This window comes from Geotrypetes seraphini, chromosome 1 (assembly GCF_902459505.1).
Source record: "Geotrypetes seraphini chromosome 1, aGeoSer1.1, whole genome shotgun sequence".
Lineage (NCBI taxonomy): Eukaryota > Metazoa > Chordata > Amphibia > Gymnophiona > Dermophiidae > Geotrypetes > Geotrypetes seraphini.
In genome coordinates, this window is record NC_047084.1 from 460,360,469 (window position 1) to 460,387,243 (window position 26,775).

At 44.5% G+C, this 26,775-nt stretch overlaps 1 protein-coding gene across 3 annotated transcripts in view; it reads left to right on the forward strand.

Moving 5' to 3' along the window:
* The window catches only part of PLXNA3 (plexin A3), a 479,210-nt gene that overhangs the window by 412,389 nt on the left and 40,046 nt on the right, over positions 1 to 26,775 (forward strand). For 2 of the 3 annotated variants that reach the window (XM_033922827.1, XM_033922819.1), the window contains exons 21-23: positions 7,742 to 7,884; positions 8,464 to 8,723; positions 23,222 to 23,288. In XM_033922827.1, the coding sequence (XP_033778718.1) occupies positions 7,742 to 7,884; positions 8,464 to 8,723; positions 23,222 to 23,288 (470 nt within the window). The remainder of the gene's footprint in view (positions 1 to 7,741; positions 7,885 to 8,463; positions 8,724 to 23,221; positions 23,289 to 26,775) is intronic. The other variant, XM_033922836.1, reaches the window with a different exon arrangement.

A 26,775-nucleotide genomic window follows, 5' to 3' on the forward strand; every position in this document is an offset into this window, starting at 1 on the left:
TATCTAAGCATTTTACAATTAGGTACTCAAGCATTTTCCCTATCTGTCCTGGCAGGTTCACAATCTCGCTATCTTCTTAAGATGCCAATTATCAATGCTAATTGTCTTGTTATTCAATTAAGTTGGGCATGCCACCCACATTAGCACATGCAACTCAAAGCGCCTAATGTAGAATTTATCCCAATATGTATGGGTAGTACAACTTCATATGCCAGTACAAACTTATACAAGTGTACCTATATTTAGAAGCGCCAAATATTGGGACTTCAGCGTATAAGTTAAATGTGTAAGACCCTGTAAAGCTATACTATATTTATATTCAGCCCAATTTATTCTTGGCTTCTCCATGTCCATATATATAATTTACTAGTCTTTAAGCCCGTTACATTAACGGGTGGTAGAATAGATGTGTCTGTCTGTGTTTCTTTCTCTCTCTCTCTCTCCTTGGCCGCTGTCTGTATCCTTCTGTCTCCCCCCCCCCCCTGAGCAAAGCTGTCTGCCCCCAAGATACACCTCCCCCCCAAAGCAGCCCCCTTTCCCTCTCCCTATCCATGGCCCCTTCTGTCTCCCCCCAGCACACCCCTCCCCCCAAAGCAGCCCCCTTTCCCTTTCCCCCTGGCTCCCGGTATTGATTCCCTTCTTACCCTCCCAACATCCAGGCGTCTTCTGGCCTGCTCCTCTTCACCAAAGCAGCCTGCAATCGTGGTGGCCGGCTTTAGCGAACCTCGCAGGCTGCTCTCCAACTCGGTAGCACGTTCCCTCTGACGTGATCCCTTGCGTCAGAGGGAGCGTGCTACTGAAGCTGGAGAGCAGCCTGCGAGATTCTTTAAAGCCGGCCACGATCGCAGGCTGCTCTGAAGAGGAAGATCAGCGGCGAGTGAGGGCGGGAGGTGACACGGCGACTCCTTCTTCTGCACGGAGGTGGAGAGCGGCTTGCGAGGTTCGCTACAGCGGCTGGCGAACCTCAGCAGGCCGCTTCTGCACAGTCTTCTGTGTCTTCTGCACAGTCACGCGCAGGCGCCATGAGGACTGGCACAGAAGCACACCTCACAGTGCCACCGCTCACGAATTTTCAAGAGCGCATGCGCCTCTAGCATTTTATTATTATTGATACAGATTTCTGGCCCTGCCTTTCTGCTTCGCACATAGTGTTACTGTATTTTAAGCTATACATTGAATGCCCCTGAATTCTTTTGTTAAAAAGCAGCTATATGTTTGGCACAGTGTCAAATTTATAAGTGCTTTTTTAATATTGACCTGCCTATGTGCAGTCACACAGTGGCAATATAATTCTTAATATTGTGCAGAGATCATCCTCACTACAGCAGAGGTAATTAACGCCACACATGTGATTTGCCCAGGAGGAGATGTGACAGAACTGACTTGGAGATAATTCCACTGGCTCACTCAGGGCTGGGCAAGCTGTGGAGGAAGTTTATCCTCACTCAGTGGTGACACCTACTGGCCAGACTTGGAGTGCAGCATGTACCCGAGTTCTGAGAAAGCTGCTGCATTTGTGCCTCCAGCTGAGGTCCCTAACTGTGCAGGCTAGACAGGGCAAGGGAGGTGAAAAGATATATAAAAGAAAAGGAAAAATACAGGTAATTGTGAATGAAGGCCTATCGTGCAAAGCCTATATGAAGTCCATAAGAGCAAAAGGAGACTGCTATTAAAAAGGGAGAAGAGGAAAACAAAGAGATGAAGGGTGCTTGAACAAAACAACACAAGAATTTTCTGGGTTCAGCAGAATAGAATGTATACACTGTAATTGTAATAACCTATCATTTATTTTATAATTCTGTGGCATTCACAAAAATTATTTGCACCAGTCCTCTGGTTATATATATATTTTTTGTAACTGCCCTTCCCTGAAGCATGATGGGATTTGTAGCTTGAGGCAAAATATTCTAGGAATTTTAAACTGAAATGGCATTCGGAAAATTGAATTTTGGGTACTGGAAATATCTAGCAGGACCAGGAACACATTTAGGTCTAAGGAACATAAGCATATTCTAAAGGTGCTCAAATATAGGGGCCTCTTCCCCTCTCCCACCTTCTGGCCTCTGCCTTTGGGAAACTGATTTAAATCTAGCCCTGAGCAGGGGTTTCCTTCAGTTATACAAGGAGAAAAAATATAAGAAACAGGAAATCTGGCAGCAGAGCTGTCTGTAGCTTAGAGAACAATAATGGAACATCAAGCCCCAGAGTATGAGGGTAGTAAAGGGGAGGGAGACCTAGCTAATTGGAAGGAAGGGGGAGAAAGATGATCTCTCCTTTGTACTCAGTATTCTCTAATATACAGTATATTTTGCCACAGGGCCTATGCTAGGACTGTTTACTTCTTGGCCACCGAAGGAACAGGATACTGGGCCTGATGGACCTTTGGTCTGTCCCAATATGGCAATTCTTAGGTTCTTAACTTAGGTCCCCCATCTGATTTTGCCCTCATTTTGTTCCTTAGTCTTCTACTCCTCCTTCCCTCTCCCATTTCCTTCTTCCCATTGCTTACCTCCACTTCTGAGCTGGGGTTGGTGTTAAGATAGGCCTGGAACTGGCAGTATTGGTACGAAAAGCAAGCTGTGAATTTGAGCATTCACACGGCTTTCCCCCTTGCTGGCTCTGCTTACCTCATGAGTTCCCTTTTACAAGTAAGAAGTTTCAAGTTTATTAAACTATTTGATTTGATTGCAAAATCCAGATCCAATGTGATTTACATTTAGTTAAAAATTAGGTTAAAAAAGCAGACATAACAAGACAATTGGAACTATTTTAACAAAACCAAACGTGAAAAAGGGAGTAAAAAAAAAATTGAAGGATTGAATACAATTCGTAAACAAATAAAAAGGGGTGCTTTATGGTGAGACAGTGCCATTGCAGGGCCTGTGATTATTTAACAGTAATGTCCCCACCCTGCCATGCTTACTAATTACCTGCTATTGCTGAAATTGCAGCTGGGGCCTGATATCAGGAAGAACTGGGGCATTTTTCTGCTGCTGGTTCTGCCTAGAAGTCAGATGTGTAGCGCCATCTTCAGTGCAGTACCAGTGCCATGGGTTTGGTACGGTCACACTCGTCACATTAACCTAAAGACAATCTTGCAGAGAGGCAGAGCAGAGCAGTGCTGTGCAGTTTTTTTTTGTAAGGTTTTAATGATTTATTTATGTATGTTGATGTTGCTAATCAGATGCAGCTGACATTCATATAAACACCAACAGCGGGTTGTCTGTTCAACCCATATCAATACCAGTAGCTGGGCCACCCACTTTCAGTGTAACTGAAGAACTTCAGATGACTCTTGTTTTCATTTAATTTATTCCATTTGATAGACTGCTCTCCACCAAAAGCATCAATACGGTGTACAATAAAACCCCTAATAACAAAAATATAAAACAAACAATAGCTAATGCATCAGAGATAGCCCAGACTAAGCCAGATTTTACCCCCGACATGAGTTCCAAGTGCTCTAAGAAAAAGCAAGATACAGCTGCTATGAAACCAGCACTGACTTGGCTTGACCCTGTTGAGCTCAAACCGTCTCATGACCCTTGATAGCCCTATAATCAAAGTCAAGTAAAACTCAGAGAAATTCTGTGCCAGTTCTAGGTGTTCCTTGGGACTCCAGACTAGAGAGTTGCACGGGGACAGAAATCCCACACATCCCCGCCAGGATGCTCTCCGTCCCTACCTGTCCCCGCCAGGATCCTCTCCATCCCCACCCGTCCCCATCAGGATCCTCTCCGTTCCCACCCATCCCCGCAAGGAATTACCTCCATCCCCGCCCGTCCACATAAAAAGCAGCAATTACTTCTGACAGGATCATCAATTGCACAGTTTCTTTTGTGTTTGCGCTGCTGTTTTCCTTGTGGAATCTCTTTGGTGGAACCCTTTTTTTGTTTTCTGTTCAGGTAATTAACTTATAAACCCCCTCTTTTACTAAGGCTGACGTGTCCGTTATATTATATGGATGAACCCTGCTTCCAAAGCCTTCCATCCCCGTGGGAGTCCCGTGAGCCAGAGGGGGGTTCCCGTGGGAGTCCCGTGGGTTAGGGGGGATTCCCGCGATCCCCGTTCCCGTGCAGACCTCTACTCCAGACACTTGATGTCCTAGAATTGGAGCAGAACGCTAGAATTTTGGATGGTTGGTTCTGAGGCTAGGACACTATTCACTGTGAACACGCAAGAGGCCTATTTAGAGAGCAGTTGCAATGAGTTGCTCAAGGAGAGATAGATGAATTCAGAACTCATGTGTAGTCTCTCTTGCATCACTAATATGCCTAAAAGCAGGAGATGCAGGTAAATCTCTTTACCTTTAGGACGGGGTGAGATAGAAGGACACACGCTGTCAGAAAGTTGGATTTTCATCCTGCAGTGGAGTACACCTTGTTTTTGTGAGCAATTTTGGTATTTTCAGCTTCTAGAAAAGGAACTTGGCAGAAAGCATTGACACTTTTTTTAAAAAAAAGACAGAAGCCCCTTGGGAAGGAAGAGGAGTGCCTCATCCTAATAGGTAACAAAGCCTGCAAATGAAAGCAAGACACATGAAATCACCAGCAAGATCTGCACAAATAAAGGAAGGGAGCAAAGCTGTGCAAGAGGGAAGAGCAAATAGAGGCAAGAAGGCCCCAGAGGCAGAGGAAGCTAGAGGAGTGGATGGGAGGTGCAGTGCAGTTATAAAGGTAGGAGAGGTTTGAGTTAATTGGTCAATCTGAGGATTTCCCTGGAGGGTGAGAATGGGAACTAGGAGAGGATAGCCTGCCTTCAGAAAGTGAAAATGGGAAGAAAGGTATGTAGGGAGGGGGATAGAGAGGTGATTAAGGATGGGTGATAAGATGGTATAATGGGAGCTTGGCTAGAGTGACGATTTCTTGATTGTCACAGTATAGAAGATAAATTTTAAGACTCACAGATAAAAATATCTATCAGAAGCATTGCTTAGTTCATTATTTATTATTGGGGGGTTGGTAATTTTTAAGCGACTTTAGCATGAAAAGTAGTATTTTAAATGCTCAAGTAGGCTTATATAAAATTGTTCAGGGATATACACATACAAGGATAGTGTACCTCCTCTGATGCAGTATACACACATAGGTGTTCACGGAAACCAGGCTGCCCATTCTTACCAGCTCATACCCGGTATACCTGTTCCAGAGTAGGCATAACTTTGGCAGCTTCACAAGCATAATTGGAAAAACTGTGGAAATTGAAGATTTTCCCATGAATTTGATTGAGCTTGATCAGAAAATAATGTTTTAAAGCCCCGTCTGGGGTCACTCAAAGCCACTGATTACATAAAGCTCCATTTTCCTTAAAATTTGCTATTTTTGCTTAATGGTATTATAGCTATAACTTTTATATTTTCACACTCAGCCATGATACATCGATGAACCTTCAACATCTGCACTTTATTGTGGGAAAATAATAGACATTTATGTACTTTTCGCTAATGGCAAAACACGTACACTTTGGTGTAGTCATCTACCAATGGCATTCCAAACGCTCAAGCATTCAATGTCTTCTTGAGATAACATAGTAACATAGTAGATGACGGCAGATAAAGACCCGAATGGTCCATCCAGTCTGCCCAACCTGATTCAATTTAAATTTTTTTTTTTTTTTTTTTCTTAGCTATTTCTGGGCGAGAATCCAAAGCTTTACCTAGTACTGTGCTTGGGTTCCAACTGCCGAAATCTCTGTTAAGACTTACTCCAGCCCATCTACACCCTCCCAGCCATTGAAGTCCTCCCCTGCCCATCCTCCTCCAAACGGCCATGCACAGACACAGACCGTACAAGTCTGCCCAGCTAAAACCTGTGATGCTGTTCAGCTCCTTGCTTGGTAAAAGAGGGCCTTAATTACTATAGGTATTGATTTCATATTACTTGAAATTTAAGCCCAAAACATTTACCAGTAGATCAAAAGTGATATTCAACGTTTAGGGCTCCTTTTACTAAGCCACGTTAGGGCTCTAAAGCGCGCTGCATTGCCCCACGCGCTAGACCTTAACGCCAGCATTGAGCTGGGGTCAGTTCTAGAAGCGTAGCGTGCGGTAATTTCCTGCGTGCGCTAAAAACGCTAGCGCACCTTAGTAAAAGGAGCCCTTAACTTTTTAAATTTCCTGATAAAATATCATAGCAATTCTCATGAATGGAGCCATGGGATGCCACGTTGAAACCAAAAAATATGAAGTTCACGAAGAACTGCAAATTAAGTAAGAAATGATCCTAGGCTTGAAATTAAAAGAACAAGATGTTCATATTTTAATGTTTTCATAAATCTTAAACGGAAGCACAATTTTGGATAATCAGTCTTTGAATTCAACAAATAAAAGTCTTCAGAAGAAATTGTGTTTTCATCTTAAAATAGTCCATTTTAGTTTATTCATCATCCTCATCCGACTCCTGGAAGCCTTCAAACTCTGATTCTTCATCGCTATCATCATTTGAAGTATCTGAGAGCAACCTCTAAATGCTCTTCTGTGACTTCTGAACTGATGCCATCATCATCGCTGCCTTCTGCATCTTCATCTTTGTCATTGGTATTCAGTTGTTCTTCACTCTGCTGCTACATAACCCCAGTCTTTCTAAAGCCATTGCAAGTGGTTTCTGATATTATTTTCCCCCAAGCAGAAGCTCCACCCACTTGCAGACTTCCGTAAACGTTTCCCACTTCATTTGCCCTGATGGTGTGACTTCGTTAAGTCCCAGACTGCATCCCATTCATCCCACTCTCTTCTCAAGAAAGTCTTGAATGGGTGATTGACCCATCAGGCGGCTGCAGCTTGCAGATAAAGCCACCAAGTATAACTGCTATGTTGGCCTTTTATAGGTCTATGCATGCAAGTATAAGACTAAGGTGACTTAGAATGAAGTTGAAATTTACTTCTGAAAATGTCACTAGACATAAACGATATGTGTGTGGTCACACTATGCCAGAACTTCTTTTTTGTTTTTACAGAATTTCATCATTTCTGTGCATTATATGTGTGGGCTTGTTATTTACACGAACGCACTGTTTGTGAAAAAATATGGTACACCTATCCCAGGGGTGTCCAACCTTGGCCCTTGCTAGGTCAGGTTTTCAGGATTTTCCAAATGAATATGCAGCTGTACTCACTCGAGGAACACAGAGAGAGGGGTGACATGATCGAGACATTCAAGTATCTCACGGGCCGCATCGAGGTGGAAGAAGATATCGTCTTTTTCAAGGGTTCCGCAGCAACAAGGGGGCATCCGTGGAAAATCATGGGCGGGAAACTGCATGGGGACACCAGGAAATTATTTTTCACTGAAAGGGTGGTTGATCGCTGGAATAGTTATTGAGGCCAGCAGCGTGCCTGATTTTAAGGCCAAATGGGATAGACACATGGGATCTATTCACAGAAAAAGATAGGGGAGGGTCATTGGGGTGGGCAGACTAGATGGGCCGTGGCCCTTATCTGCCGTCTATTTCTATGTTTCTATGAGCTCTATTTGCATACAATGGTGGCAGTGCATGCAAATAGATCTCATGCAAATTCATTGGGGAAATCCTGAAAACCCGACCGGATTGTGGCTTTTGAGGAGCGACGGTGGACAATCCTGACCTATCCTATTTAGTGCCCTGCACATATGTATCTTGTAGATGTGATTGATGTGAGTTTTATAGGTTATTATAAGCCTTAAATAAAGAAAATGCAGAAGAGATGATGAGAGCAGCTAGTGCATTAGATTTCTTGGTTTGATTTGGTGGATTTTTTTTTTAGCCTTTGCTGAGCTGCAGACAGACATTCATGAATTGACCAACAATATGGATGGTGTGAAGATCCCATTCCTAGACTATAAGACCTACGCCATGCGGGTGCTGTTTCCAGGCATTGAGGAGCACCCAGTCTTAAAGGAGCTGGATGTAAGTGTATGGTCAGAATGGGGAGCAGGGACTGGGAGGCTCTGGTGGGTGGGAGACGATCCAAGTCACCATTTTTATTTATTTATTTTATTTTCTATACCGTTCTCCCAGGGGAGCTTAGAATGGTTTACATGAATTTATTCAAGCATTTTCCCTGTCCGTCCCGGTGGGCTCACAATCTATCTAATATACCTGGGGCAGCGGGGGACCAAGTGATCTGGCCAGGGTCACAAGGAGCAGCGCGGGCCCAAACTCACAACCCCAGGTGCCAAGGCTGCAGTTCCAACTCCTGCGCCACACTCTCAGATATAGTATGGTCGGAGATAGCATGGCAACCACTGTCTGTCTGACAGGGATGACAAAACATAGTTAACAAAGCATGGTAAAACAATATGACAAACTAAAGAACTCTGCTGTGAACGTTTTTGAGACTTCCTTCCGTGTTTAATGCCAATGAGTGAGATATTGGGATAGAGGAGGGGCCTAAAACTCTATCTCTGATGAGGAAAACCTTTCCCACCAGAACCCTCCCATCACGAAGACGGCCTTCCATTGTCTAATCTTCTGTCTTTCTTTCAGCAGACTCCCCCCAATGTGGAGAAAGCCCTACGTCTCTTCGGACAGCTGCTGAACAACAAGGTCTTCCTTCTGACTTTTATCCACACGCTAGAGGCACAACGCAGCTTCTCCATGCGTGATCGCGGCAACGTGGCTTCCCTAGCCATGGTGACCCTGCAGGGCCGCATGGAGTACGCCACTGTGGTGCTGAAACAGCTGCTTTCGGACCTGATTGAAAAGAACCTGGAGAATAAAAACCACCCAAAGCTGCTGCTGCGCAGGTATGAGAACAGGATTCGTATCCCTTATGCGTTAAAGCCAGCCTTTGCATGAGGCTTGAGGCCCAGAGCAGAAGTGCAGTATTGGTCCAATTAATTCCAACACGTTAGCTATTACTGTAAATCCACAGTAGATCCTTCTTGAGATTCCCTTATTTAAAGTTGTAGGTCCATGCTCAGGTGTTCTGCATTGCTGAACCATAGCGTTCCTCCTCTTGCCTTGTGATTGGAACTGGGTTTATCTGCGTTTAGAAGGAAATTTTTTTCTGGTTAATGATGCATTTAATTGTTGTGACTTGGAATAATATTTTAAGCTTAGTTATATTTTGAGAATAATTTTGTAACGGGTCATCTAGGTTGGAAACTAAGAGGCACCTATTTCTAAAAGATCACCAAAGCTGCCAAAATCAACTAAAATGCAGCTTGTAGCAATCTACCCTGTTTCACCGAAAATAAGCCCTACCCCCAAAATATGCCCTAGTCCCAGGATTCACCAGCAGCAACTCTTCAACCCGCCCCTACCGTGCAGCCGAACCCCTGCTGATCCTTCCCTCCCCGCTGACTGCAAGCGAGCCCTACCTTCATCCAAAGCAGCGTTGGGCCGGCAGCACTCTAAACAGGCTGCTTCGGCCTTGTTGTTGGATAATTCACTCTGCCGTGTTACTGAGGATGGAGGGTCAGCAGGGGTTCGGCTGCGCGGTTGAGATGGGGGGTGCTCAAGAGTTCTGTTGCACAAGGGATGGGAGGAAGGGAGGGAAGGATAGAAGCTGGGCAAGGATTATGCTGCACAAGGGATGGAGGGATGTGTTGGGGAGAGAAAGGAAAGAGGAAGAATTGGGGTGAAGGAGAGGAAGGGAGAGATGATCATGTGCATACCCTGAAAATAAGACCTAATGCGTTTTTTGGGCCCAAAATTAATATAAGATACAGTCTTATTTTCGAGGAAACACAGTAGGTGCCTAACTTAATTTTCTTAATTGGCTTAATCAGCGCTGTTAAATGAAAGTGTCATTAAAAACAAAAAAAAAATTCAAAAAATTAATTAGCCAGTAGGCGTCTACTCCAAGGCACCTACCAATAAGTAGGTACGGTTAGGGGCAGATTCAGGGTGGATTTTGGGCATGGTTTGACTTAGGCGCACTCACGTAGGCCAAGAAAAACCTGGTCTAAATGGGAGTGCGCCTAAGGTTTCAATTCCTATTGGTGCCTAAGATCGCTTCATTCTGCAGTATAAATGGAGTCTAGCAGATGATTGGCAATTGCACTCATGGTGGCTAGGAGTTCGTGTGCATGTTATATATATAACCTATGCACATACTTGGTGACTTCTCCCATACTTCATCCAAATGATGTTTCCGAAAATGTCTAATGTGGGTGGTATAAAAGTACACGTGTTCTTGTTTATAAATTTCTTTATTGAATTTTCAATTAACTAACAAAACAGTACAAGGTAAAGTGAGCCACCCGTTTTTGTTCTTCACGGTGGCCCTCCACAGTTGAAACACACATTCCACCCCCACCCCTACTTACATATTCGACAAATAACTACAGGCTCTATGAGGTAGATTATCCCAGATAGGTGACCAGGCTTGAATAAATCGCCGCCATGCCACAGGCGATGCTCTTTTAATATCTAATCGCTCCATAAGGAGCAAAGCATATACACTAACACCTTGGTTTGTGAGCATAATTCATTCCAGAAGCATGCTTGTAATCCAAAGCACTCATATATCAGGTTTCAGGTTTATTTAAAAATTTTACATACCGCCTTATCAAAATTCAAAGCGGTTTTACATAATATGAGAACAAAGAATAAAAAGGACAAGTTAAAAACAAATTACAATTAATATTACAAACAATCAAAACGCACTGACAAACATTAACATATCGATACAAGATGGAAAAGGGCAGAAATACATTTTAAATATAGGCAAAGAGAGGGAGAAGGAACAAAACAAAAGGGAGGGGATTTCCCCATAGGAAATAATGGAAACTCAGATGATTCGTTCCACAGCCCAAAAACTTTAATACAAAATACTATGCGCACTTGTATTTAGAACAGTCACTATACTCCCGCAGCGTCAGAGAGAGAAGAACCATCGGCTCATTTGTGATGTGTGTATACTGTATGTGCTTGTATTGCAAGTCATTGCTTGTATAGCAAATTAAAATTGAATAAAATATTTTGCTTGTCTTGCAAAACACTTGCAAACCAAGTTACTTGCAATCCAAGGTTTTACTGTACTGCATTTTTCCATTCCATCACCCCGGGGGCCCCAGGCAATCTCCAATTTCTTAAAATACATTTGCGTGCCAAAAGGAACACACGCTCAAATAAACAATTATTGGCACTACGAGTACACAAGGAAATAAAACTACTACTACTATTTATTATTTCTATAGCGCTGAAAGGCATATGCAGCGCTGTACATTTTAACATACAATAGACAGTCCCAAAACAGTACAAAATCAGCCTGACAAGGCAAACGTTTGTGTACCAGTCCAGAAAGATAGGCCACCACTGTCCTCCAAAACCGCTGGACTGGGCCACAAATCCAAAACGTGTAGTATACATGTACTTGTTATTGTACATATAAAATTGCCCCATGAGTTACACACTTATGAGAGCTGTTTATACATGCAAAACAGTTTACATGCAAAAAAGTATTTTACATATGAATAGCCATACTGGGTCAGACCAAAGGTTCATTCAGACCTGTATTCTGCTTCCAGGTCAGAACTACCTAGTAGAAATCCAAATAGTAATAGCATTCTATTCTACTGATCTTAGGTCAAGCAGCAGCTTCTTCCCATGTCTGTTTCAATAGCAGACTATGACTTTTACTCCAGGAACTTGTCCAAACTTTTTTTTTAAACCCAGCTACTTTAACTGCTATTACCACATCCTCCAGCAACGAGTTCTAGAGCTTAACTATTCATCGAGTGAAAAAAAAATTTCCCCCTATATATTTTAAAAATATTTACATGTAATTTCATTGTACTTTTTGAAAGAGTGAAAAAATTCAATTCATTTTTACCCGTTCTACACCACTCAGGATTTTGTAGCCCTCTTTCATATCCTCCCTGAGCCATCTCTAACCTCTTTGCCTTTCCTCACTAGGTGAAGAGTTCCATCTCCTTTATCATTTTGGTAGCCCTTTTTTGAATCCTTTCTAACTCTGCTGTATTTATTTATTTTGTTTTTGGGGGGGGGAGAGATCCAGTGACCTAAATTGCATACAGTACTCAAGGTGAGGTCACCCCATGGAGCAGTAGAGAGGCATCATCCGCTATAATAAAACCCTTAGCACACATGTGCACTTCAAATTCCGTGTTCCGTGCTTCCGTGGTGCAGTGCTCCTGCATGCACAGTAGGACCCTGCGGCGGTTTCTCTATCGGCCTCAGTTCTCATGCATACGCGGCAATAGCTTCCCCCCTTCCACACCCCAGCCAGCCTGCGCCTTGATGAATGGAAAATGTCCAGCCCTCAAGGTGGTCAAGGCACCGCTGCCAGGCGCACAGACAGGGACTAGCGGGGTTTCCTCAGCCTGAGGCCGGATCAGCAGCCGCGGTTTCATCAAGCAGCCACGGGGCATTTGCTAGGCCGGCCCACTTTGATAATGTGAGGCGGGTCGGCCTAGCAAAAGCCCTGAGGCTGCCCGGTCTAGCAGATGCTGCACAGGGGGAGCAGGTAAGGGAGAAGGGGTACTACTGGACAGGGGGTAGGTAAAAGTAAGGGAGAAGGCCTACTGCTAGACAAGGGATGCAGGGAAGGGGATGCTGCTGGACAAGGGGGAGGTAAAAGTAAGCGAGAAGGGCAGCTAGCACCCGTTAATGTAACGGGCTAAAAAGCTAGTAATATTTATAAAATTACAATCTTTGTGGGGTAACCTTATAAAGCCTTTTTGTGTGTATGTGGTCTCTTATAGAATACTGGCCTGTATAAAAGTATATGCTTCAATATAATAGTGCTCTCTTTGCCAGTAGGCCTAGGGCAGAATTTGGGCAGAGCATGAGTGGCTTGTACATGTAGATTATAAGATTCACTAGGCTACTTGCGTACTTAAAAATTATAGGCACAGAGATTTATACCTACTTCAAAGATCATACTAGGCACCCCATTATCAATGGTGTAGCGAGGGTGGGAGGAACTTGGTTTGGTGGTGCTCCCTCACCCTCTTCTCCATTCCTTCCCTGCCCCCTCCTGCTGCGCGTGCTCCCCTTCTCTTCCCCCCATACCTGTTTAGTTTCCCCGGCCTGAGCAGCATCTCTAACTTGCGGCCCGTACTAGCATTGGCTCTCCCTCTGACATCACTTCCTAGTTACGGGACCCGGAAGTAACGTCAGATGGGGTCGCCGAGGCTGGCACGAGCAGCAGGTTGGAGCTGCTGCTCACGCCAGCAAGAGCTAGAGGTACAGTGGCAAGGAATTGAAAGCACGCAGCAGGGGAGGAGTGGAGAGGAGGAGAGGCGCCGGTGCCCCCTCCAAGACGGCGCCCAGGGCAGTCTCCCCCCCTTCTTTTACTACGCCACTGCCCATTATAAAATTACCCTCTTTGAACTGAGTTCTACAGGTACATATTGCACTTAAATAATTGGCATTGAAAAAAAAAAGAAACATATAAACGAGATTCTATAAACCCGGCCTAAATTTAAGCATAGTTTATAGACTAGCGCTTACACCCAGAAGCTGTGCCTAATTTTAGGCACAGCCATTTGCACCAATAGAAACATGATACAAAACCTTGTAGCTAAAGCTTGGTGCATATGCCCCTTGTTGTATAATTACTGGTGCAACTGAGAGGAACGCCTCTGATCCACCCATGGTTGTCCTATTTCTGCGTCCCCTTTTTGGTGTTGTGCGTCAATCGTAGGCTTGGATCCCATGCCTAAATTTATTTACATAATTTTTAATTACAACCAATCAGCACTAATAATTGCTTGTTAAGCCAATAATCAGTGCTCATTGGCTTATTCAATTAAGTTGCACGTGCAAATTGGGCATGTGTGCAGCTCAAAGGGCCTTTTATGGAATTTAGGGATTTATGTGTATTTTTGTATAATTGGCGTTTCTTTTTTTTTAAGTTTTTCATTTCCAAATACAATCCCAAACAAATACTTTGTTCAGTACTCTAGTAATACTCCAGAGATTTAAAAAAAAGATAACCAGAAAAAGACAAAAACTCATTGCTAATTGCTAAAACCCAAACAAGAAATTATTCCATATTGTTGCTCAGCTTTCTGCCTGTAACTATCAACGATGCCTTTTGCTGATTTCACTTGCCTTTTTTTTTCTCCAATAAGGAATCATCACTCTGTAATTCTATCGTTTCCACAATGCCTGCAGTAGATTTGGAGATGGTGCTAAATAAGGAATTTAATAAATAAATACATACATACATACCAAGCTATAAATCAGGAAGGTGCTAATAATGAATATAGATAGAAAGAAAAACTGGAAAAAAAAGATCAAGAACCCGTTATTTTAGGAACCCAACCCATCATCCTAACCCCCTCAACCTTCTTTAGATCAAAGAACTTCCTTAGCTGTAAAGGTCTGAAAAACATTACCTTACATCTGAACTAAGCATCTGAATCAAGCATTTGCCATGAAACTTGTTGAAGTGCCTAAAGGCAATCTTGTATAGTCTTACACATCTTGAAAAATCCCAACCACCTGTCTCATAAAAAAATTTGACACTGCTTATGAAAGAACAGGTGTTGAACACTATCCTTAGGCTGCAGAAAAACAAATATTACTAAGAGAGTGGGTCTCCTACTCTCTTTTCCAGTTATTTCGATTCCTGGATCTCCAAACTCTTCCCACCAGGCAGAAAAAAAAGGCCTTAACTGACTGGTGGGATAGCACTTCGAGACCTCCATCGGATTTCTCTGAAATAGGGCTACAGGTGAAATCAGAGGCTCCTCATGGGGTTCTGACCTCAAGCCATTCTGGGATTTTTGTTTGCCTCAGGAACAGAGAAAACCTCCCATGCATAGCCTGTCCATGTCTCCATTAGAGAAGGCAAGAAAACCAAAGCCCAAGGTAAAAAAATATGGGCAGAAAGAGAGCCTTGCTGAAGCTGCTGTGGTGTGCTCTTAGCATGCTACCATCTTGGATTGCCACATTAACTATTTCTAGTGTTTGCTCATTACCCACCTAGAACAGGTATGTGAGCCATAAATAAATAAAATTACCTTCTATATTATTCCAGCAAGTATGTTTGTCTGTTCATGAACCCCAATCCCACACCTTTTCCCATATGGCAACCACCATGAACCTCACGGTATAGCGGTATCTTAATATAATAAAATGCTAGGCCGCGCATGTGCACTCTAAAGTCGTGTTCCCTGATCCGTCGCGGACATGAGAGTGCGCATGTGCGCTTAGTATGTCACCTCCCTGCTCTCCACCTCCCTGCTCTCCACCTCGCGCCGCTGCAGTAACGGTCCCACACTCGCGACTCACCTTCGTTCAGGAGCCGCCAAAGAAGAGCAGCGGCCTTCCTTTCCTGCCTCTCCCACGGTGCGGCTCAGCGCTCGCGCAACCCCGGCTTCCCCACCTTCCCGCGAGCCCCGGCCTCGGCACCGAGTGCGCATGCGCGCTAAGGCAAAGGCGGTGCAGAGCGGAGCCATGAAACGATAGCCACCATCGGGGGATCATAACCAGTGGCATAGTAAGGGGGCGGATCTCCCCGGGAACCATGTTAGGAAGGGTCCACTGCTCCAGTGCAAAAATCTAAACTTTTTTTTACTGCCACATCGTGGCCCTGCCCCACCCCGCCCCAGGAGAGGGACGTGTCTCGCTCGCTATGGCATAAGCGAAACCGCCGAGGCTGAGCATTTTTAGTGGACTGGATGGGGGGAGGGAGGGCAGAGAGTGCGCAGCGGCTTTAAACTTTAAAATAAACTTTGGATGGTAGTGCTGTTTTTCTGTGATGGAGGTCTGCGCGAGTTCTCCCAGAGCTTGGCCCGCACCAAGACGCACTCCTACGGCACTACGGCTTAACAGGCGAAAAGAAAACAAAAGAAAATAAAGAAATTGTTGGCCCCCGCCAAAGTAGCGGAAGGTGGAGGAGGGGCGTGAGAAGCCGGAGAGGTGTATGTAAGTGTGTGTGTGCGTGTGTATAGCCGAGGAGGCAGTGCAGCAGGAGCAAGGAGGTGGGGAGAGTGGATTTCCCCTACTTGGATGTCAGGCATCAAGAGGATTGGAGGGAGAGAGAGAAAGGGGCTACTTTATGAGGAGGGGTGTGCTTAAAAAAAAAAGGCCAAGGAGAGAAATAAATACGGACACACACATCTATTCTAGCACCCGTTAATGTAACTGGCTTAAATACTAGTACAAGAAATAAAATTATTATTATTATTATTATCTACAATTGGATGTAATTGGTTGATCTTCGCAAAAAAGCAAATTCATCATGTTTCTCCACTTCTGTCAAAACTTCACTGGCTTCCGGTGATTTCTAGGATTCACTTTAAATGTACCTGCCTAATTGTCAAGATCCTACATGGTATTCTTCCTCCCCTAATCCCACTATCCTGGAATTCTTTGAGACCTGACACTACCAGATCTACCCACATACTCAAACTATCTTTCCCCTCATTAAAAGGCGTCATGTATGCAGGTAAATTAGGGAAATTCCTTTTCTTCAAATTCACTGAGCTTTGGAATAACCTCCCTGCCCTGCTGCGGAACCTAGGCTCATTCCAATTATTCCGAAACATCTGAAAACCTGGCTTTTCTCCAAAACGTAAAGCTATCTATTTAAAATGTAAAGCTAGCTATCCTCTTCATAACCTCTAATTTCTTATTATGTCCTTCCCTCATTTATTGAATTACCTGTAAACCATGCCAAGCTCTATCTTTATGGAGATGATGCAGTATACAAACTTAAAGTTTAGTAATGTGCAGGATGAATGAGCTGGTATGAAATGTTAAGGTAGGTGTGCTGATTCCAAAGGGGTAAAATAATCAAAGCCAACCATGTAGCTGTACACTCTGATATTTTTACCCTGTCTTTTTCCTTTGGTTATTATCTAAAGAAAAATCTCGTGCAGAGATCTGTGTCTATTTTTTCTCCATGTGATTTTTCTGCACAAAATGTAGTTCTGAGTAATCAAAACACTAGTTCGGTCCCTCCCTCTCTGCTTCTGCAGTCCTCTGGTAAAAGGACACATGTTGTTCAACCACATATCTACTTTTAGAGACAGATAGATTGGCTAATTTGTAAAGCTCTGATTTCCACAACTAAGATGCTTTTACCAGCCAAGGAAAGGTCTTTGAATATTATCCCCTAAGTTCTAACCCTGGGTTCTCTCACTGACTCTTGTTTATGTCCTTGGGGGAATCACCATGTCCCAGTGTGCATCACTTCTAATCACTGGCTTTTGTGTGTGACCTAGGGGGAGTCACTTATTGCTAACATGATTTACCACTGTGATTCTTAGACTGTGCTTGGATACTGGGTACTAACTAAACGCAAAGTAGTGCTAAAATGATTAATGTGCACCTCTCAGTTATAAGTTCAGGCTAACAACTCCAGCATCTCATTGGTGGGGGGGGGGGTGTATCTTAGAAGGGGAGAGAAGGGAGTGAGGAAGCTGATACTATTATTGGATTGGCCATAAGAGTTGGGCCACCAGGGATTCTGTTGGATTTAGCTTTCATAATTCTCAGCTCTCCTGTTCTGAGGTTTAGCTATTTTGCTGGTTTTTGTTCCATTTGTTTATTTCTTAGATTTGGGACCAATTGTTTGCTGTTTCTGTATAGTCCAGTGGTCTCAAACCCAAACCCTTTGCAGGGCCACATTTTGGGTTTGTAGGTACTTGGAGGGCCTCATAAAAATAGTTAATGTCTTATTAAAGAAATGACAATTTTGCATGAGGTAAAACTCTTTATAGTTTATAAATCTTTCTAATCTAATCTAATCCTTAGGTTTGTATACCGCATCATCTCCACGTTCATAGAGCTTGGCGCGGTTTACAGTAGAAGAAATAGGAAGGAACTACAACAGAGGGTTAGAGGTAGAAGTGTGAAGAAAATTTAGAGGACTTGGGATGCCAAGATAAGAGTTTCCTTGATTCCTAAGTAGGAGGGAGCCTTACATTTTTGAGAAAAGCCAGGTTTTCAGATGTTTGCGGAAAACTTGGAGAGAGCTCAAGTTCCGAAGAGGGGAGGTAAGGTTGTTCCAGAGCTTGGTGATTTTGAAGTGGAGGGAGGTCCCTAGCTTTCCTGTGTGGGAAATGCCTTTTAGTGAGGGGAAGGCTAGTTTTAATTTGTGGGAGGATCTGGTGGTATTAGGGTTTGAGGAATTCCAGGAAAGAGGGATAAAGGGAGGGAGGATACCGTGTAGGATTTTGAAAGCTAAACAGGCGCATTTATAGTGGACCCTGGCGATTATCGGAAGCCAGTGGAGCTTGGCCAGGAGCAGGGAGACATGGTCAAATTTACTTTTAGCGAAGATGAGCTTGGCCGCGGCATTCTGAATCCATTGGAGTCTGTGGAGGTTTTTCTTAGTTAGGCTTAGGTAGATAGAATTGCAATAGTCAAATCTGGAAAGGACAAGGAGGGTAAAATGTTTTTGATGGAAGCAGGATCTAACTTTCCTCAGCATGTGAAGGCTGAAAAAGCATTTTTTTACCAAGGATTGGAGGTGGTCACCTTATCGTTGAAGAATTTTGCTAGAACATCGGCTGAGCGAGAGGATGGGAGCACGGTGGGGTCTTTTTTGGAGGTTAATGAGCGCCAAATGTTGAATAGTGTACTGCTCTGATTGTTGGACCTGGAGATTTTGTCACCATAGAAGTTCTTTCTTGCTTTTTTTAGCGCTGTATTGTACAGCTTGATATTGACTCTCCAGGACTGTCTGTCTATGGGACATTTTGATTTTTTCCATATGCGCTCCAGAGCTCGACATTTCTGTTTTAGCTCTCTGTGATATGGGAGGTACCAAGGGGCTTTGCGGGGGTAAGAGATGGATTTAGTGGAAAGAGGGGCGAGGGAAAGATAGGTGGATTCGGAGAGAGCGCCCCAGTTATGCCAATTGGTACCTGAATCTACAGGCTTAGGGGCAGAGGAGAATAGATTGAGAAATTTAGACCAGAACAGGTCGCTTGTGATTTTTTTGCGGAAGGTAATGGGGTTGGAAGTGCGGGGAGGAGCCCCAAGGTGCGACATAAAGATGGGGAGACAGAAAGCCCCTAGGAAGTGGTCAGACCAGGGGACATGTTCCCAGCGAGTGTCGTCAACTGATGTCTTGTGAGCAGTAAGGTCGAGGAAGCTAATGAGGTCTAGTGTGTGCCCCTTTTCGTGAGTTGGGGATGGTGCAGGGGAGGGGGAGGCCAAGGGAGGTGAAGAAGCTATTAAGTTCAATCATATCCTTGCTGGTGATGTTGTCTAGGTGGAGATTGATGTCTCCGATGATCAATAACCTTTTGGCTAAGACTTAATAATATTGTAATTTATAGCTAAAGAGACGTATAATCAAGAAACAGTTTTATTGTACTGTTGTGATTATGATAAACATACCGAAGGCCTCAAAATAGTACCTGGCGGGCCACATGTGGCCCCTGGGCCACGAGTTTGAGACCACTGGTATAGTCCCTGAAAAATGTACAGTATTGGCACATCTACGGTTTCCTACTACTATTTAGGTTCCTTTGTATGGGATTTGATTGGAGGGAGGTAGAGCGCACTTGGGAAGGGAGGGCGGTTTTAGAAATTTATTGGCTAATGGTATATATTGAGACCTGTTTGTTCTTGTTGTGAAATTGCTCTGATGTGTTTTGTAGTATTCTGGTTTTTTTGCATATATTTGGTCTCTTAATAAAACCAGATTTCAATGCAAGTTCGGGCCAACAATGATAACAATGAGAGCCTAAACAGAGGGCACAGAAAACAGGGGGGGAAAAAACAGTTCTTTTTTCACCAGAGGTCCTTAGTGAATTTTTGTGACCCAAACACACATCTGCCATTCAAATAATAACAAGATGCTTATCACCCCAAGGTCTATTTCCTGGGTTGCACAATAGAAGCTACTGTAGAATAATTGGTGCTGGACCTTCCTGGAACTTATTGAGGACTATCCTGGGAAGGGGGGTGGGATTTTGTGTTGTCGTAAGGTGTGTTTCCTAGCTCGTAAATGCATATTACAGGTGTGGACTGCCTCAGACCCGGTCGACATTGTATATCTGGATTTTCAGAAGGCGTTCAACAAGGTTCCACATGAACAACTACTTCGGAAAATTTCAAGCCATGGAATCGAGGGTGACATACTCACATGGATTAAAAACTGGCTGGAGCATAGGAAACAGAGAGTGGGGGTAAATGGACAATACTCAGACTGGAAGAGCGTCACCAGTGGGGTGCCGCAGGGCTCAGTGCTTGGACCCATGCTCTTCAACATCTTTATAAACGATCTGGACATTGGCATGATAAGTGAGGTGATTAAATTTGCGGACGATATGAAATTATTCAGAGTAATGAAGACACAAGGGGATTGCAAAGATCTGTAACATGACATAATCAAGCTCGAAAAATGGACATTGATATGGCAAATGAGGTTCAACATGGATAAGTATAAAGTGATGCATGTAGGTAACAAAAATCTCATGCACGAATACAGGATGTCTGGGGCGATACTTGGAGAGACCTCACAGGAAAGAGACTTGGGAGTTCTGATCGACAAGTCGATGAAGCCGTCCAAGCAATGCGCAGCGGCAGCGAAAAGGGCAAACAGAATGTTAGGAATGATAAAGAAGGGGATCACGAACAGATTGGAGAAGGTTATCATGCCGCTATACCGGGCCATGGTGGGCCCTCACCTGGAGTACTACGTCCAGCACTGGTCGCCATACATGAAGAAGGATTAGGTACTACTCGAAAGGGTCCTGAGAAGAGTGACTAAAATGGTTAAGGGGCTGGAGGAGTTGCCATACAGCAACAGATTAGAGAAACTGGGCCTCTTCTCCCTTGAAAAGAGGAGACTGAGAGGGGACATGATCAAAACATTCAAGATACTGAGGGGAATAGACTTAGTAGATAAAGACAGGTTGTTCACCCTCTCCAAGGTAGGGAGAACGAGAGGGCACTCTCTAAAGTTGAAAGGGGATAGATTCTGTACAAATGTAAGGAAGTTCTTCTTCACCCAGAGAGTGATAGAAAACTGGAATGCTCTTCTGGAGTTTGTTATAGGAGAAAACACCCTCCTTGGATTCAAGACAAAGTTAGACAAGTTCCTGCTAAACTGGAACGTACGCAGGTAAGGCTGGACTCATTTAGAGCACTGGCCTTTGACCTAAGGGCCGCTGCGTGAGCGGACTGATGGGCACGATGGACCACTGGCCTGACCCAGCAGCAGCAATTCTTATGTTCTTTCTGGAAATGGAGGTTCAAACTTCATACTCTAGCTACTTGGGAGGCACGGGTGGTGGAGGGCCATGCCAAGACAACAGTTTTTGCTCACTTGGGATTCTTACCTGGCTTCCTTGAATCCCCTTAGTCTTCTGGTGAATATGCTTGGTTAGTGGCCACACACTACAGACCGACACTCTATATTCTGAGACACTGTTTTCATTGTCTTTCTTATTGGTGCTTTGTACTTTTAATTGTAGTTGTTTGAATCACTCCTGAGGGGGGAAAGAGGGGTGGAGGGTAATGTTCCACATTGATGATTAGATCTGATACTTTACATTTTCATCCTGTTGGTATGTTGTATGCTCTCACTACAATTGTGGCAGTACTTTAGGAGTATCACATATACAACCTTAGATAGAGGTATTATTCCTGTTTAGGATCTCAGCGGTGCAAGCTGTGAGAACATTTCATTCATAGAGTTGTTTGCACTAAAGTCTTCATCGGTCTTATTTTATATATTTTTTTTTTAATTATTTATCTTATTTAAATATTTTAAGTATAGATAAGTTAGAAAGGTACTCATCTCTTTTAGAAAAGCATAGCAGGGGCTCTTCACCAACATAGGCTATGTTTCGCCCAGGGGGCTTTATCAAGGTATTTTCCCCTGACAAACAAAGAAAAAGAGAGTCACCATAAAATGTTCCAATCATACCACTTTCACTTATATTATTCAACTAACCCATACAGACATATCTTCAAGCCCATATCAGTAGCCAAAAATAATTTTTATAAAAAGAATCAAAAGATCTTAGCGTATACCTTTGTTATGCCGGTTCCATGAATACTGCCGATAGTGTTTGAAGCAGAGACATGGCGGCGGCGTTTTTTTATCCCAGGGGTAAACGTGATGATCTCATACAGACGTACCCAATCAGAATCGCAAGACAGCAAAGAGGAATTTAAACTAATGTCATCCATTCTACTTCAGAGTTCAGGCCATTAGGTTTAACAGTGTTCAGAGAAAAAATCAGTTGTTGTTCTTTAAAGTTTAAACGCTCCACATGGAAAAGAAATATTTTTCTATTGCCTTATATACCAGTACTTTAGGAGACCATAACTTGTGGGGGGAGGGTATATTGCTATTTATCTGTCAGGGACTATAAGAACCAAGGTCCTTAGATGAATTCTGTTTAGGAATCTCAGGGTGGGGTTATATGGAGGGGGAGGGAAGGGAAGAGTTGGGATATAATATTCAAAATGTTGATTGGAGCTTTCCTATTTTCTTGTTCTGTATTGAAAACGTTCTTGTAGATGTCATCAATAAAATTGTTTGAAAGTCAATTTATTGAAGGAAAATTCCCTACCCAGGCAGATGGGCAAGGCATTCCTTAACAAGGCTATAAAGAAAAATGCTGTACATCGAACAGACTCTACATAAGAACATACGAAGAGCCATACTGGGTCAGACCAGTGGTCCATCTAGCCCATTATCTTATTCCTAACAGTGGCCAATCCAGGTTACAAGTATGAGGGGGTGCTGAAAAAGTCTCAGCCCAACCAAGAAAAGAATGACGTGGATATGGTTCAATCAATGATCTGAAACAATGTCAAAGGATAGACATTGTTTCTGCAAATAGGCACTTAATTAAATAAGATAACGCTATTTTCAACTACAGTGGCAAAATAATGCTCAGAATTTAGGAAGTTGGTTGGTTGGGCTGAGATCTTTTCAGTAACCCCTTATATCTGTCTTACACAGTTGAGGGAATGTAGCATATATTGCTGAACTGGTTGAGTGTGAAGATGTCAGCAGCACCAGATGCCAAGGAAGGCAATCCGGGACCCTGGTATAAAAGGCTGTATGGGCCAACAATAGAATTTTGGCAATTAAGCAATAAGCAGCCACAAGAAGTAGGGGTAACATGGTCACCATGTGCAGCAGAATTCAGTCGTCTAATGTACAATATTTTGCAGATTCTGAATGCACTTTCAGGTGGAGAGCTTAAGGCCACAGCGTATGACATTCACACGGTTATGTGCAGGACCATCAAACTAGGCAGGGAGAAGAGAGCCAAACAGTGGGGTCATGGTAATCTGAGGGAGCAAAGCACTGAGATAGCACTTCTGTTCTTTCATTCTCCAGGACCGAATCAGTGGCAGAGAAGATGTTGACAAATTGGTTCACTTTCTTGCTGTATCGATTCCTGAAGGTGAGGCGGGTTTTTGGGTTTTTTTTTTGGGGGGGGGTGGGTGGAGAGTTGGACACCCCAGTGGTTTGCATTCCTCATATTCTCACATTTAATGCTTGGTTTTTGTACAATAAACTCTGGAATCTTCACCAGCGGGTTTGTGTATCCTCTCTAGCTCTGAGCTGCAGGTATTCCAAAACAAACCTTTAGCTCCTTCCTAGGTATATACTGTATATCCTGTCACGTGTCTTAGAATTCCAGTCTGTTCCTGCATCTCTGACTGTGGTTTGTCTTTTCTGCTCGTGCTTAATTTTACATTTCTAGTTCTTTTAATTCATCTTTTGGCGCGGGTTTTGCCCTTGTGCTGTGGATTCACCCTTCAGGGACATCCTTTGGCGAGAGATTGCAGACTTTGGTATTTACATCATCTGCTTCTGGGGGGGGGCACTATGAACAAGCCTGCAGTAAAACCCTCAGACAGCCTGCAGGTCAGATCGGGTCTCTGGGATCGGGAGTCACCTCACCCTGGGTTCGTCCGCGACAGGATAGAGCACAGGCTGCTGCGGTTCTATGGAGGTACACCGGGATCGGAACCGGACCACATGTCTTCCCTAATTTTCCTGTGAGGTCCTGAGAGTCCCTATCTGGGGTGCCTGGGAAGGTGAGGCGGTCAGAAGATCTGAAATCCAGTTTATCAGCTCCTGAGGTATGATCTCTCTGCTTGCTCTGTGTTAGCTGTCTGCCATTGGTTTTCTATTGCAGCACAAGTTTGGCAATTTTGGGGGTCCTGGAAAGGGGTTTTTGGGTGGTTTCCCTGCATGCCCTAGCCCACTCCCCCCACCTGTAAAATCAAAAAATCACAGTTTTTCCCGGGCCATTTTAGGGCAAAATTGGCACCTGCAGTGGCCATCTTGGATTTTCTTTAAAACTTTTAAAAGTATAGTTTTTGCCCTTAGACACTTTGTTTTGCTCCAAACTTAACAGATAGCCACCTCAGGACAGGATGGCATGGATTCATTCCTCAATTTCAGTGGATAGCTGGCAGAATCGCGGCCGCAATTCACGTGCACCTAGGCCCGCGTGGGGGGGAGGGGGGCGAGACGTTCACATATTCTGCATTTTCCTCCTTCGGAGAGTCCCCTTTTGTCTCCACTTCTACTGGACATGCTTTTGGTGCGTCAAACAGGTGCAACATGCACTGCAGTGAAACGCAAGCACAGCTTCGGGGAAGAATGTCTCATTCTTTGGCTAAGAGCACTAATACTGTGGCACACAGCATGACTTTCGCCGCCGGTACCTATTTCCCGCCTGCAAGTGTCAGATAATATTTCAAACTTTTCTGGTTGAAAAAGGCTGTGCCTGCTTCTTCCCCATTGAATCCAGTGCTGCAGATGGTATCTGCTCTTCTGGATTCCAGCATGTCTTTGTGTTTCCTTTCAGTGACACTGGAGAGCAGACTGGCAGTTTCCACCATCGCTTCTGCCCTACTCTCTGTCCCTTTGCTGTCACAGGTTTTTTTTCTGCAGCATCCGCCTATGTGGCTTTTCTGACGCATCTTCGGGATCTCACGGCGGGTCCTCAATACTTAGGGTTGTCCTGGCTGTGTGCAGGTTCTTCCGGTCTGACCGGTGTCCTGCACTCCTTTCTCAGTCCTCAGGTTCCTGAACTTGATTTTGGATCACCAGCTGCTGGCAGTATGTTTCTCCTTGAATGATCAGCGCCTGCTGCCTGCTTCCTTTCCGGACATTCCAGATTGGGATTGGATGCCTTTAGTGACTTGGGACCCCCAGGAGGGTTCCCTTAAATGTGCTGGGATCATAGCGCACTTGCATCCCATGGACCTGGAATTCTCCAAGTGTATAGCTTCGCTGAAGGTGGTTTTGGAAGTAGCACAAGTCATTTCCTGCCCTCTGTTGGAGGGGTTGTCCTGACAGAGGTTCAGGACAGGCGGCTGGATTTTGTCCTCAAATGACTTTTAAATTCCGCAGCGGTGGGAGTATGAGCTACAGCAGCCTACTCCTTTGTTGCCAGTGCGTGGTGCTCCAAGCTCCACCGGGATACCAAGGGGGTTGTCCTTCGGGACTTTGATTTCCTAGTCTCCATGATGACTTGTTTGGTGGATACCCTCCTTGTCATGGTAAAGGTTTTTGCTAAACTGGGAGCTTCTTCGGTCTCTGCCTGGCGAATGATGTGGATTCGCCAGTAGTCTGGTATTTCTTCTACGTCTGCGCTGAGCCGATTTCCTTTCAGAGGTTTGATCTTTCTTGGGCAGGGTTTGGCTGATCTGGCCAGTGAGCAGGGCCGTAAACCTATAGTTCTTCACAAGTCAATGCCTCGACCTGCCTGGGGATCTGGACGACCAAGATTTTTTGTCCTTACAGGAGACCTCCAGTCCTCCAAACCCCCAACTACAGGGTACCAGTTCAGAGCACCTTCCAGACCTCGTTTTGGAGGTCAGGCGTGACATCAGTTTTCCAACAACCATCCTCCTGCCCATCCCTTGAGGGAGTTCTGACACCAGGGCTCTGGCTCCTCTTCCTTGGATTGGGGGATGCCTCTCGGCCTACCTGACAGAGTGGCAGAGGATGATTTCGGACCTTGAAGTGCTCAGACCGGTTCTCCGCTTTAAATTTTTTTCCAACCTCCGTCTGATTTCTCCCTGTTCTCGCCATGGGAAATCTGGATCACGCCCGGCGCATGTGGGCCGCGGTTCAAAGATTGCTAGATCTGGCCGTGATGAAACCGATTCCACATGAAGACTTGGGCTCAGGGAGATACTCGATATTCTTCATCATTCCAAAGAAAGGCTTCAAAGGTTGGAGGCTTGTTCTGGACTGCGAGTACATGAATACCTTTCTGCACATACCCCATTTCCGGATGGCAATGGTGCGTTCATTTTTGGAAGCGGTAGCATCTGGGGAATTCTTGGCTTCCCTGGATCTCACGAAAGCTTACCTCCTCATCCTGATTTTTCAGGAGCATAGGAGGTTTCTGCGGTGTCCTGTACTCGGTCAGCATTGTTAATTTGCAGCTCTTCCCTTCGGGCTGACAACAGAGCCATGTTCTTCCACGATGATCATAGTGGTGGTGGTGTGCTAGGCCATCCGTCCCTAGATGACTGGTTGTTCAGGACCCCTCAATGGAGGAGAACCGCCAGGCAGTTCACCAGGTGGTGCAGTTGCTGGAGCGTCTTGGGTGCTCAACTTGAAGCAGGCATTGGAATATCCCGATTCCATTCGGGCATGAACCAGGTGTTTCTTCCAGACTACAGGACACTCAAGCTACAGCGTACCATTCAAGCAACTCTTGCAGGTTCTGGCACTGACGGCCTAGTTGTACCTGCAAGTCCTGGGTCTCATGGTTGCGACCATGGATGTGTTTCAGTGGACCAGAGCGCGACTATGACCTCTTCAGCTGTCTCTTCTGGATTGATGGAACTCCCAGCGGGCTTCTCTGAGTTTGAGGCTGCATGGGTTGGCAGCATCCCGCAGCAAGATACCATAGATGG